Raw genomic sequence first — 13,992 nt, 5'->3', positions numbered from 1 at the left:
GCTGGATTTACAATAAGTTTATCTTTAAAATGGTGTAAAATACTTGTATGTTTGAGTAATTTTAATTATGGGATTTCTGTTGTGTTGAATTTGGCACCATGCAATTTCATTGGCTGTTGGCGAGGTGGGACTCTACCGTCCTACATATCCCACTGTGATTGATCAATTTGACGAAAGAAGTTCAACAATAGGTTGAAACTGAGTGGAGAACATGGTCGTTGTTTCAATGCCTAACATAACAAAATGACCAGTGCTTTCTAAGTTGATGATTCATTCAAATCACCCATACGTATATTAGAGCTGATGCATACACATAGGCCCATATATGAGCCAAAGCCCGATTAAAATAAATAATAACAAAAACGGAATTAAAATAATGATTGTGCTGTTATACAATACATAGCCTACAGCATATTACACACGGCAGGAAAGCATTTAAAAAAATGATTTAAGAGGTCTTTGGTGCCTAATTGTTCTAGCCTTGGGCTGTGGTGGTCATTACGTTGTGTCAGACTGTTATTGTCATGGAGGAGATTGAAATGCACAGTGGTGAGATATTCTGTAGCTAAAGGTAATGTCTCAGCCTATTCATTATGAACATAAATGACAATTCCCGATATCTAGACTATTCAAAATCAAATACAAATTGGGGGCGGCTATCTCTGTAAGCCGTTCTGCACAATCAATGAACCAACCACATTGCCTAGGCCTATATGTTCTCTCCCAGACTCATGGATAGACAGTTTGGAGTGTAGCATAAGGTAACCAGTCCATCCAGTATGTATAATAATACAGTCCACACTCAAAGGCCATTACTATAATTGTTTTAATTTTGGAGAATAGTCTAATAGGGTACATACCGTTTTGAGGTTCTAATTAGAATAGATCAATACAGTACAATGGTCCGTCCTGTTCTTCATTCACAATTGGTGATGACATAATTATGCATGGTTTGCTTCCCCTCCCCTTTCTCCCAATCATACTGCACTTCATTTATTTAATCTGTTGTTATATGTGTGCTATTAGTTTCAGTTTAGGTTCAGTTTTGAGGCAATTATTAAGGTGATTATCAACTGGGCACAGCGCCTTCAACTGTCAGGAGAAGGAGTAGGGCAGACCCCACTGTTGGGAGGAGGGGTGGAGCAGGCCCCACTGTCGGGAGAAGGAGTGGAGCAGGCCCCACTGTCGGGAGAAGGAGTGGAGCAGGCCCCACTGTCGGGAGAAGGAGTGGAGCAGGCCCCACTGTCGGGAGAAGGAGTGGAGCAGGCCCCACTTTCGGGAGGAGGGGTGGAGCAAGCCCCACTGTCGGGAGAAGGAGTAGAGCAGGCCCCACTGTCGGGAGGAGGGGTGGAGCAGGCCCCACTGTCGGGAGGAGGGGTGGAGCAGGCCCCACTGTCGGGAGGAGGGGTGGAGCAGGCCCCACTGTCGGGAGGAGGGGTGGAGCAGGCCCCACTGTCGGGAGGAGGGGTGGAGCAGGCCCCACTGTCGGGAGGAGGGGTGGAGCAGGCCCCACTGTCGGGAGGAGGGGTGGAGCAGGCCCCACTGTCGGGAGGAGGGGTGGAGCAGGCCCCACTGTCGGGAGGAGGGGTGGAGCAGGCCCCACTGTCGGGAGGAGGGGTGGAGCAGGCCCCACTGTCGGGAGGAGGGGGTGGAGCAGGCCCCACTGTCGGGAGGAGGGGTGGAGCAGGCCCCACTGTCGGGAGGAGGGGTGGAGCAGGCCCCACTGTCGGGAGGAGGGGTGGAGCAGGCCCCACTGTCGGGAGGAGGGGTGGAGCAGGCCCCACTGTCGGGAGGAGGGGTGGAGCAGGCCCCACTGTCGGGAGGAGGGGTGGAGCAGGCCCCACTGTCGGGAGGAGGGGTGGAGCAGGCCCCACTGTCGGGAGGAGGGGTGGAGCAGGCCCCACTGTCGGGAGGAGGGGTGGAGCAGGCCCCACTGTCGGGAGGAGGGGTGGAGCAGGCCCCACTGTCGGGAGGAGGGGTGGAGCAGGCCCCACTGTCGGGAGGAGGGGTGGAGCAGGCCCCACTGTCGGGAGGAGGGGTGGAGCAGGCCCCACTGTCGGGAGGAGGGGTGGAGCAGGCCCCACTGTCGGGAGGAGGGGTGGAGCAGGCCCCACTGTCGGGAGGAGGGGTGGAGCAGGCCCCACTGTCGGGAGGAGGGGTGGAGCAGGCCCCACTGTCGGGAGGAGGGGTGGAGCAGGCCCCACTGTCGGGAGGAGGGGTGGAGCAGGCCCCACTGTCGGGAGGAGGGGTGGAGCAGGCCCCACTGTCGGGAGGAGGGGTGGAGCAGGCCCCACTGTCGGGAGGAGGGGTGGAGCAGGCCCCACTGTCGGGAGGAGGAGTGGAGCAGGCCCTGCTGTTGGGAGGAGGGGCAGAGGGGGAAACCATTTAAAAAATGACATGCCCTCTTAAAACTAATTCTAACACCAGTTCTGTTCGTGATATTAAGATTCTAACAACGACAGTGTGTTATATAGGGTTATTTAGGAAAAGTCAAGGACTGAGGGGGCATGACTTAAATGGCAGAGTATTTTAATGAGCAGTCCAAATGACTGCTTTAGCAGTTTTAGTGTTGTCCTTCACAACCTTGTCAACTCCTCATGAGAGATGGATTCAGGGAATAGTTCTTTGTCCCCTCAGTATGAGTGAATTAATTAAATCTTTGCTGACTGTAAAGGGATCAGCAGTACTTCTACAGCGTGACAGAAAGGAGTTAGACTGTTGTCACTGACCCCAAAACAGTTCCAGACGACAACAAAATGGCTGTCAATTTGGGACGCCAGCAATTTCAACTACTGACATGGCAAATCACCTTTCCCATAAACACCCCCCTTGACCCGGGGTGTTGTGTGTGTACATGTGCGTTTCAAAGCTCATCTCTTCTGCTGGTGTTAGTGTTGGCCCTCTGGCGTGCCGTGTCCGTGTGTGACCACACACTCCTCCAGGCCCATCTGCAGCTCTTTTATTTACATACCGTGGTGCTACTCCCCATGCCAAGCTGGCCCGGGCTCCGAACCCCAGACTCCCCACTGGCTGTGCCGGACTGGGAAGACAACACATGGGCCTCAGGTTTCACTCTACTTCATCTCAAAGGAAAACATTGGGAGCCTCAACTCTTCATTCTCATACGTTAAACCATGCATGTTGGCGTTCCTGTCAGCCATTAGGACGTAGCTTGTTGGAGCCTAGAGGGCCAGGAGAGGAGAGCATGCCCAGATATGATGGGGAGAGAACAATCTGGCTCTTATCTGTGCTGATACGTGTCTGATGTCGGCATTATCTGCCTTGTCTCCTGATAAGAGTGGTGTGAGTAAAGCCCCAGGCATGGGGCAGCAGGTGTGGGCAGGCAGTGAGACACTACAGTACAGCAGCGTACACATTCCTCTGGAGAGGCTGAAGTGTGTGAAAGTTCTGGATCAGTAGGACACTGCTTAGGGGAGGTGGGGAGCCTTTTCCCCCTGTCCCCCCTTGCTCTGATCAGAATTCATTTTTGAAACTGGTCAGGGATTGACACATGAGGCTACATGTTCAGCTAAGTAATTGCTCAGTTGTTTAAATAATGTTTTTCCCCTTTTATGAAAGGGCATTTGTGCTCTTTTTTTTGTTGCTGGTTGTTTGGTTACTTGATTGTGTGAGAAGCTGGTTGTCTGTGTCTGGATCCTCTTGTGTACTAGAGGTGGTCCTGGTTTCTGTGTAGGCTGTGTAATGAGTTGTGAATGGAACAGGAGGAACTCCCTGCTTCTCAGGCATTACTCTAATCATCAGAGGAAGAGCCGGGGGATCAAGGGGAAAATAGGAGGGAGACAGAGAGAACGAAGAGAGAGGGCGGAGTAGAGTTGGTGAGATGGAGGAACACCGAGTTTAGGGACCTCTCTATCGCTCTGTCTCCCTTTCTCCCTCCCCTGGGAGGGAGCTCACACAATGGCCTAAGCCTCCCGCTCTTTGGAACAATGGTCTTGGGAAAGGAAGTGTAGAAGAGGCCCAGCTCAAGTGCCTGCTTTTGTTTCTGAGAGGTCCCCCCCTCCGTGTCACAGCCAGATTGCAACGAAACACCCCTGAGGTCACTCACACACTTCTACACCTCCGGTTCCTGCTCACACAGCCAGTGCTTCCTCATGGTGCCTCCAGTAAAACTCTGGCCCCTCTTCTCACCCCCATTTCACTGTGGTTTCCAGCAATGGGGTCCTATCATGTGCCAGTACAGTGTGCATGGTGGGAAAATAACATGCAGAATGAACAGTCATAGACACGAGATGGAGAGAGGAAATTTGGCTTAGTTTGTTAGCACTTTAGGAAAAATACTCAGCCACACCACCAATCTCTTACCCCTGATGTGTTCTTAACCTTGTGTTCTTAACGGCCAGACAGTTTGGACTCCTCTGTGTAGCTGTGTATACTGAAGTAATATGGGGTAATCTGGCATGGAGATTTCTGAGGGGCGATGACCATATACATATATTTTGTAATGCTTGTTTGCCACAGGAGGAAGCACTCGGCCTTCACTTTCTCCTCCCTACTCTCTCTCTCTGACAGCACTTCCCCTTATAGTTTTAGTGCGAGAGTTCAGAAACTGTGGCTCTGATTGCTGAGGGATTTTCCCGCTCTTTGGCTAGGAGGCAGGTGTTCAGACAGGATGTGGACGTGTAGGAGTGAGCAGCAGCACAAGGGGCCTCAAGACACAGCAGTGAGTGTACTGCTTCCTATGATGTAACCAGGCAGGTGCAGCTACGCAGGTGTTAACTGCACAAGGAACAGGTAGGTATTGATATATGGTCAAAATGCTATAAAGGTCAATATCTAGCTCCATAGAGGGCTAGCCACCAGGCAAACTGAGGACCTAACTTTACCCAGCGGACTTAGCAGTGTGTGATGACTTTTCTCCACATGTAACTGTTGATTTGAGGAAAGTAAACAGATAAAACCGATCTGTGTTGAAATCTGTGGCTGTGGTCCACTCTGGCAGCGCTGCCTCTAGACGTGGGGAATAGCCACTCTGACGCCTCACAGAGCTGTTTAAAAACGACAGGGATCTGGGAACTGGCCAGGGGAACGGCCTCCTTTGTGTGCGACTCTGTCATTGTCCCAGAGCTCAGATAAGGCAAAAAATAATACCCCAGCACGCCGCTGTGACTTCCTGTTCCCATTTACTCAGCAGATAAGGCCCTATTCCCATTACGAGATATGAAGGAGAGACTGAGGAGCGGGGTGGCGAAAGATCATTTTACTTTTCAATTCACATTACATCCTTGCTTTACTGTACCCTTTGTTGTGGCTGGCAACGTGACATTTTTGGTCCACAGCTCAAAAGCCAGTAAGCAAAACTATTCAACAGTGACAAACTTTTATTCTTAAACATATTACACTATTGAATAATGCAACCCAAACCATATTACACTCTTGAATAATGCAACAATTCACAAGCATGTATGTGCAAACAAAGGGTAGGAAGCATGAGTTTTTACTCACCATCTGGTTACCTATAACTACAAACATAGTTCTGTTTTTAGGTTATTATTTATTAACTTATTTCCGGATATCTTCTAAACTACCCACAATGCACTATTTTGCAACGTCATATGGAGAGAGTACTCTGTCTATTACCGAGTTCGTATGCTAGCTCGGTATCTAGCTCAAGCCGGCTAACTTTAGCATACTCATGCTCTTCACAGACTTTTTGGCTGTGATATCTAGTGGGAACCCGTTAGCACGGCCTACTCTGGTGCCTTCTTGCCATGGGCTCAAAATTAAAGAAAATCATACCTCTTTGCTCTGTAGTACTTCGTCTGTTCTCCTTTTTGTCAACTTTTCGGCATGGGCCTCCTGAGTGGCGCAATGGTCTAAGGCACTGCATCGCGGTGCTAGCTGTGCCACTAGAGATTCTGGGTTCGAGTCCAGGCTCTGTCACAGCCGGCCGCGACTGGGAGACCCATTGGTGCTGCTTGCTTCCGGGTTAAGTGGGCATTGTGTCTAGAATCAGTGCGCCTTGGTTGGATTGTGTTTCGGAGGATCCGTATGGGAGTTGCAGCGATGAGACAAGACTGTAACTACCAATTGGATACCATGAAAATTGGCTATTTAAAAACATTTTTTTACAACGGGCATGTTCTCTGTAGGCTACGGGAGTTTTGTAACTTTTTCTATCTTGGCTTAGTGCTAGCCTGCTAGCTGATATCTGGAATCTATTGCTATAGCTATTGGATTTCCCTCACTGACTCTCCATCAGCCTGGGGGAAGCGCCCGCCTCTCGCTTTGGTAGTTAACTCAGCCTGCACTCTTTTAAAAAAGTTTTACAATCGGATGGGTCCCACCCATCAATCTGTACGTCTCTGCTCTCTCTTTGCTTTTGATCTGTAGTTGTGTTTTAGTTCTCTAGTTTGTCTCCAGTTTTTAGGCTTTGGCTAGGTGGTTGGCTAGGCTATTAGCTAGTTGGCTAAATAGATCATGTTAGCTGGCTGGTCAGTTTGCTTGCTAAAATAACATTCTTTGATAACTGGTTAGATGGCGTTATGTATTTCCAAATCATTGGTTTACTTTAATGTAGCTGTAGATGGCTGACTCATGCTGTGCTAACGTAACAATACATTCATAAAGTATTTGCTTGTAAGTTTGTGGAAAATGTTATTGAAACTAGTATTTGTAGTTATTTCTGTTGGAGTTTACATTATAGGGAATAGGCTGGCTTGCCTATATGTAAATCACATAACACCACACACTTGGAAAAACATTTTCCGACTTGACTTTGGCATTCTTCGGAATTCGGATTTGGTTTTATGTAATAACTTGAGAAATAAGAAAAGTGAGGTGTAACTTTGCAGTGGGACTTTTAATGCGTATACTAATGCAAATCCATATGGTACATGTGGTCCTGTGTATGCTACCTTCCATTTTAAGGGGTTTGTTTTCTCGCCTGTGGAGATGGGCTTCCATAGTTTTATGTGGCTCATTGCAGCTACTGCGACATTTTCAGAATGTAATAAGGATGGCCATTTGTCATTATTTGACTGTTCGAGTACTCACATAATTTTCTTTTGAGATCTTGGAATAAAAATAACAAGCTATTTTTAGAACAGAAGGCCTGTGCTGGAATTTTTTTAACATTTCAATCTCTGGTTAAAGATTGAGTTTTGACCTCCGTTCGAGCAATCAATTACTCATGTTCATCCCTAGAATGTAACGGGGATGCATTCCAGGTAAAAAAGACAATCCAGGTGAAATCACAATAAAACGAGTCTCAGATATTCAAAAACATTGCTCTGCTATTACCATTTATTCTGTTTGTACCGCTCTGCTTCCAGGGGGTAACTGTTTGGTGGGTGTCGTGCTCTACCTCTGAAGGTAGCAGTCGAGACGTAGCAAGTACGCAAGTTTACATTTCAGTAATATGTGTAGCCGACTGTATTTTTACATAAAGTGTAGTAAGTGTGGCTCTAAGACGCTGCAGGTCCTGTCCCATTCCTTCCTTAGCCATACCGCATGCAGCTTCCTGTGTTCCAGTGCCAGGACTGTGAGAGCCCGAGGAGCACAGCGGAGCTATGAATTTGCTGGAATCCACCAGTCCTGATTGTGGACCCGGGGTTTCCGCTGACACTCTTGAGTCTTCAAATAGTGCCATCAGATCAAACACTCTGTCTCAGATGCTAAACAATCAGGCCTCCATAAGGCGAGGGGAGGAAAGGGCTTTCTTCAGACCTTTAATCATCCAAGCAAGATGCTTCCTCGTTGACTGGTTCAGCTCCCAAGGAGGAAGATGGCCAGCTGTTAAACCACCACTGTAGTTCACCTAATTTGTCACTATTTCAGTATAATATGTCCTCAGGAACAGGGATGTGAAGGGATGTATATTCATCTTGGCATTGGTCATCTTTTTACTGGTTTGAGTGATGCCAGTCACAGTAAGTCCTGTTATTGCGACAGGCAGATACCATAGTAGTGTTGGACCAAAACCAGCCATCGAGCCATTTAAAACCATACTAAACAGCCATATGGATTTACTCACAATTCATCTGGAAGATGTACACGTGGCGGTAAAAAAAAGGGTATTTTAAAGCTATCAGGGTTTCTTTATTGCAACTTAAAGCTTGAATCTCAGGCATTGAGTCAAATGGCAGGGAATATGGCATGATGGGACTGCTGAAGTTTTTCACAGAGCAGTTTTCGACAAGGCCTACTTTTGAAATCTCTTTCTTCTGTAACAGAGCTGTTCCTGCCTCACATTTTGGATGGATAATGGTGGCCTGGTCTCTGTTCTACACCACAATGAGTGCAGAAAGAAAATTATGACCTGAACTTTTGTATGTTCATTGCCTAGACCTAAGTGCAGTCATTTGAGCCCCAGAAACAAAATTGATTTTTGAGGCGTTGCCTGCTCTTTTATGGAAGAACATATAATCATAGTTTTGATACTCACAGTGGTTGTCTAATTTTAGTCTGATATTTTACAACAGATTCTGTTTCTGCCAGTCGCACCAGAGACACAGGCTGCGACTTGAATCCATGAACTTGTTCCAAGACAGAATTCTCAAATGTGCAGACTTTAGTAAAATCTCCCCTTTGCCCAGCATTCTTGCGGAACCAAATCTATGGTACGTTATACTTTCAGCTTTAAATAAAAAAAAGATATGGAGTCCTCAAAAGGTTGTAACTGAACAGGCGGCGCTTTCCTCCCTCTCCATAAACATTAAAAATAACTTTTAACAAATGTGCAGCAGATGAAAGCTTCAATGGGAAATTTGCTGCAATATTCAGCATTAGACTGGTTCCTGTAGTGAAGACAAGGCCAGGCAGCCTGTCCCGTCAGTCACATGAGGGTTTGATGTCAGTGTGTGCTTATTACACGGCCAGCAAACTGTTCTGAAAACTTTTTCGAAGAGAGGTTTGTGTTCCCATGACTTGACTGCGACACGCAATGTTTGATACACCTAATTAATTATGGAATTGAGGTCATAATCAAAGAGCCACAGAGATCCCCAAGGGGAAACTGGCTGTGTAGCAGAGATCTGGAATAGAAGCTCACTTCAAAGCACTTGTTTTGGGGATGTTGAGGCTACCTTGGCCTTGCTCGCTTCCTGCTCAGACATAATGAGCAGTAGTAAGACGGGCTGTCGCCATGTCTCCACACCATGGGTGTATCCAGTGTCTGGGACTTCTTTCCCACTCGGTTCTGTGTTACCCCCCTGTGGCCTGCCCTTTGACCTCGCTGAACTCATAGCAAACAGTGACCCTCACAGCGGCTGACCCAACTTCAGACGCCATTGGAGACCAGAACACAAGTGCAGACTCTATCTTATGACCAGCTGACATGGATGGAGCTCTGCCTCACAGACCTCCATTACTGTTTCATCAGATGACAAATGCTTAGTGTCTGACATTAAACTGTATATCTACCGCTGGCGGTGGTGATTTTCATTTCAGAGACGATGACTGTGGCATCACACTGACATGCTCATTGAACGCAGGGCATAAGCTGCATGACTCTACAAAGCACAAACTTTGTTTGGAATTCACAGAATTGATAAGAATGTGCTACTTATCACATGCAACTGGTGAATCTGTGCTTATGTTTGGAGAAATTGTATGAAAGATATAGAAGAGAGCTGGGGTGTCAGCAGGGCCAGTGAAATACACAAGGGAACGACCCTGCCATTGGTTGATCACGTCTTGGGAGGGCAGGAGATGTCTCCAGCAGTTTAGTAGACAGGTCTGGACGTTGCCCATAGAGGCTGTAGGGACTTCAAATCAAATCAAATCAAATTTTATTTGTCACATACACATGGTTAGCAGATGTTAATGCGAGTGTAGCGAAATGCTTGTGCTTCTAGTTCCGACAATGCAGTAATAACCAACAAGTAATCTAACAATTCCAAAACTACTGTCTTATACACACACAAGTGTAAGGGGATAAAGAATATGTACAGAAAGATATATGAATGAGTGATGGTACAGAGCGGCATAGGCAAGATGCAGTAGATGGTATCGAGTACAGTATATACATATGAGATGAGTATGTAAACAAAGTGGCATAGTTAAAGTGGCTAGTGATACATGTATTACATAGAGATGCAGTAGATGATATAGAGTACAGTATATACGTATACATATGAGATGAATAATGTAGGGTATGTAAACATTATATTAGGTAGCATTGTTTAAAGTGGCTAGTGATACATTTTACATAATTTCCCATCAATTCCCATTATTAAAGTGGCTGGAGTTGAGTCAGTGTGTTGGCAGCAGCCACTCAATGTTAGTGGTGGCTGTTTAACAGTCTGATGGCCGTGAGATAGAAGCTGTTTTTCAGTCTCTCGGCCCCAGCTTTGATGCACCTGTACTGACCTCGCCTTCTGGATGATAGCGGGGTGAACAAGCAGTGGCTTGGGTGGTTGTTGTCCTTGATGATCTTTATGGCCTTCTTGTAACATCGGGTGGTGTAGGTGTCCTGGAGGGCAGGTAGTTTGCCCCCGGTGATGCATTGTGCAGACCTCACTACCCTCTGGAGAGCCTTACGGTTGTGAGCGGAGCAGTTGCCGTACCAGGAGGACTTGGCACATTTCCAATGAGGATTTACCCCAGTGTTTTACCCAAAAGGCGCAGACTTTTCTGTTTCCATCTACGTGGGCCAGCACCCGTGTCTCACTTGGCCATGGCTCCAGCAGATCTGCTCTGACTTGGAGCCATGAGAAAGCAACAGTCTTCTTGAATGATGCAGAGGTTGTTGCTCGCCACACGTTTTTAGTGTCACAGTCCTGATGGAAACAGAATAACTAGAGGTTACGTTAACATAAAACACTGGCGACTCCCTGGTGTGGGGCTAACTCTAGATGGAAAAGCACCATATGAGTCCCTGTGGTGGCCAGTGACATTCTTTCTTCTAAAGCCACACTAGGCTGATGGAGAGGCATCTCTATCAGAACATCAAAGGACACAACAAGATCTCCTCCCTCCCTTTGTTCTCTGAACAGTGTATTGTCTCCTGACCTGGCCACAGAGGTCAGCCTGGGGTCAGAGGCTAATGAACTGCCTCTAGAGACGGAGAGAAAGGGACAGATCTATCAGGGACAGTTTGTTTGGGATCGCCACCAGGTTTTTGAGGCCTGGTGGGTGAGCTAGCTGGAGTCTCCACTCCACTGTCTGTCGCTCTCTCCTTAAACCCTGTAGCCCTCTAAAAAAATAATATATTTAACCTTTATTTAACTAGGCATGTCAGTTAAGAACAAATTCTTATTACAATGACGGCCTACCAAAAGGCAAAAGGCCTCCTGCGGGGACGGGGGCCTGAGATTAAAAATAAGTGCAATATAGGACAAACACACATCACAACAAGCGAGACAACACTACATAAAGAGAGACCTAAAGACAACAACATAGCAAGGTAGCAACACATGACAACACAGCATGATAGCAACACACCATGACAACATCATGGTAGCAACTAATCAGGGTGAGCATCTAGACCAGGATCTCTCTCCAGTCTCGTGGCCTGCAGGTCTTCAGCCTTTCCAGAACCAGATGCTCTATAATCTTTTAGAATGACGGAGTTGGTTCCCACAGATAATCTTGTTGAACCTGGAGATGGTTTGAGCTCGCAAGCAAACACATGATCATGAGTGAACTAATAATAGATCTGTAAAACAATGCTCAACCTCCAGATTTTGCACAACCGAAAAGCAAGCCAATCCAGTATACTACTTTAAACCATGAACTGAAGATGCACCATGAAGACACTTCCCTCCAGGCTTAAGTGAATAGTTTCTAGGTTAACCAGTAGCACAGTGTTTGTTCTAAAAATATCCTGAACGTATGTTGATTTATTTTCTGTCTTGTGTTTTTGCAGAGTTGTTGGGCTCCACGAAGAGACTGAACGTCAACTACCAGGATGGAGATGGGTAAGTGTGTGATGACGATAACACTGTCCTAAAGAACTGACTGACAACCTCTGTAAAAAATTAATAAAAGATGGCCTACCAATAAGCTACTCTTTCTGTATCTGTAAAACAGTAGTTCTACTGTGTAGCTTCTACATACAAGTGCTGGGATTTTAAAGCTCAATGAGTCTTGTCTTGGCTTGTGATAAACACCCTGCGTTAGTTTGCCTTGGGTTGAATCATGGCCTTCTGCTAAGTCAGCCAAAGCAGACTAACTGGTAATTGTGTCTGGAGGAGAAGCGAAGGTGTCACTGCTGAAAACGCTCATTTAATTGTTGTTTCTACTACTGCTTCTTGCCCAAAAGCAGACACACCACAGTCTACTAACCCCCCAGTTACCCTGTCTGCCAGTGGAAATGCTGACTGTAAAAATGTTCCCCTCTCGCTTATTAGCATAGGTCTAGTTTCTCCTCATCTATTTTTCTCTTTGTGGAGGGACTTGGATCCCATATGAAAGTTCTCACTTTCTCCGTTTCCTCTCTTTTTCCCTTCACACAGGGTGGTGTGTTTTCACCGCAGATATTTTTGTCGGCTGCTAGAGCCATACTAATTTACACAATTGCTCTCAGTAGCTGATAGAGCAGCACATTGATGACATTGGTGAGATCCCTTGGTGCAGCATGGCTTTTTTAAAGAGTCGCTCAGCTCCCTGTAGAATATGAACTAGTCAAAAAGTAGATCATACAAACTCTGGCAAAGTCTACAGTTAGACTGTCTGAGTTCAGATTGAGTCCGATAGGCTTAGCACACCCAAGATATCCAAATATAACTACCTCTTACAGCGCTCCCACATCCATCCAAACAGCCTTCCCCCTCTACAGACACTACTGGTGCCCCCTCACTCAGCCTAAATAAACAGAGTAACACAAGTGGAGAGAAGAGCCAAGACAACAGTGGGAGACCTTTAGATAAGCCGTGCCTCTGAGATGGCTGTAAAACGGTCCAGAGAGCAGGACCGTGGTGCACCATATATCAGAGCCCAGGTCCGCCCCCAGAACCCCAGGCTCTGGCCATGGTTTACTGCTTGTTATGCATCTTCCCCCCCCCCCCCCCCACACACTTTGTCAGCTCTCAGGGGCCGGGGGGGGCAGGGAATTCAGAGGCGGAGCCTGAGGGGGCCGGGGTCAGGGGTGGGGTTTGTCTGGCGTAGAGGGCGGGACTGTGGCCGATTTAGATGGGAGTGTTTACAAAAGCTGCCACACAACTCAATGCAGTGATGACAGCGTCCGCGTCTGGGAATTATATACTAGTGCACCAGAGAGGATAAACATGGCTGGAACAGAGAGGCCTGATGATGATGATATACTAATGACCAAAAGTATGTGGACATCTGCTCATTGAACATTTCATTCCAAAATCATGGGCATTAGTATGGAGTTCGTCCCCCCTCTTTGCTGCTGTAACAGCCTCCACTCTTCTGGGAAGGCTTTACACTAGATGTTGGAATATTTCTGCAGGGACTTACTTCCATTCAGCCACGAGCATTAATGAGGTCGGGTACTGATGTTGGGCGATTAGGTCTGGCTCACAGTCAACGTTCCAATTCATCCCAAAGGTGTTCAATGGGGTTGACGTCAGGGCTCTGTGCAGGCCAGTCAAGTTCTTCCACACCGATCTTGACAAACCATTTCTATATGGACCTCACTTTGTGTATGGGGCCATTGTCATACTGAAGCAGGAAAGGGCCTTCCCCAAACTGTTACCCCAAAGTTGGAAGCACCGAATCATCTAGAATGTCATGATATGCTGTAGCGTTAAGATTTCCCTAAACTGGAACTAGGGGGCCTAGCACGAACCATGAAAAACATCCCCAGACCATTATTCCTCCTCCACCAAACTTTACAGTTGGCACTATGCATTCGGGCAGGTAGCATTCTCCTGGCATCCGCAAAACCCAGATTCATCTGTCGTACTGTGAGCTGGTGAAGCGTGATTCATCACTCCAGAGAATGCGTTTCCACTACTCCGGAGTCTAATGGCGGTGAGCTTTACACCACTCCAGCCGATGCTTGGCATTGCACTTGGTGATCTTAGGCTTGTGTGCGGCTGCTCAGCCATGAAGCTTTCCGACAAA

The 13,992-nt window shown here is 47.1% G+C and overlaps 1 protein-coding gene across 8 annotated transcripts in view; it reads left to right on the top strand.

The window, feature by feature from the left end:
- Positions 1–13,992, top strand: part of LOC109884885 (caskin-2-like) — a 96,461-nt gene that overhangs the window by 27,442 nt on the left and 55,027 nt on the right. For all 8 annotated transcript variants that reach the window (XM_031827784.1, XM_031827779.1, XM_031827783.1 and 5 more), the window contains exon 3: positions 11,828–11,879. In XM_031827784.1, the coding sequence (XP_031683644.1) occupies positions 11,828–11,879 (52 nt within the window). The remainder of the gene's footprint in view (positions 1–11,827; positions 11,880–13,992) is intronic.

The sequence above is a fragment of the Oncorhynchus kisutch genome, linkage group LG6 (assembly GCF_002021735.2).
Source record: "Oncorhynchus kisutch isolate 150728-3 linkage group LG6, Okis_V2, whole genome shotgun sequence".
NCBI lineage: Eukaryota > Metazoa > Chordata > Actinopteri > Salmoniformes > Salmonidae > Oncorhynchus > Oncorhynchus kisutch.
The sequence above is the reverse complement of the archived record's forward strand: the minus strand, read 5'-3'. Positions and strand labels throughout refer to the sequence as shown.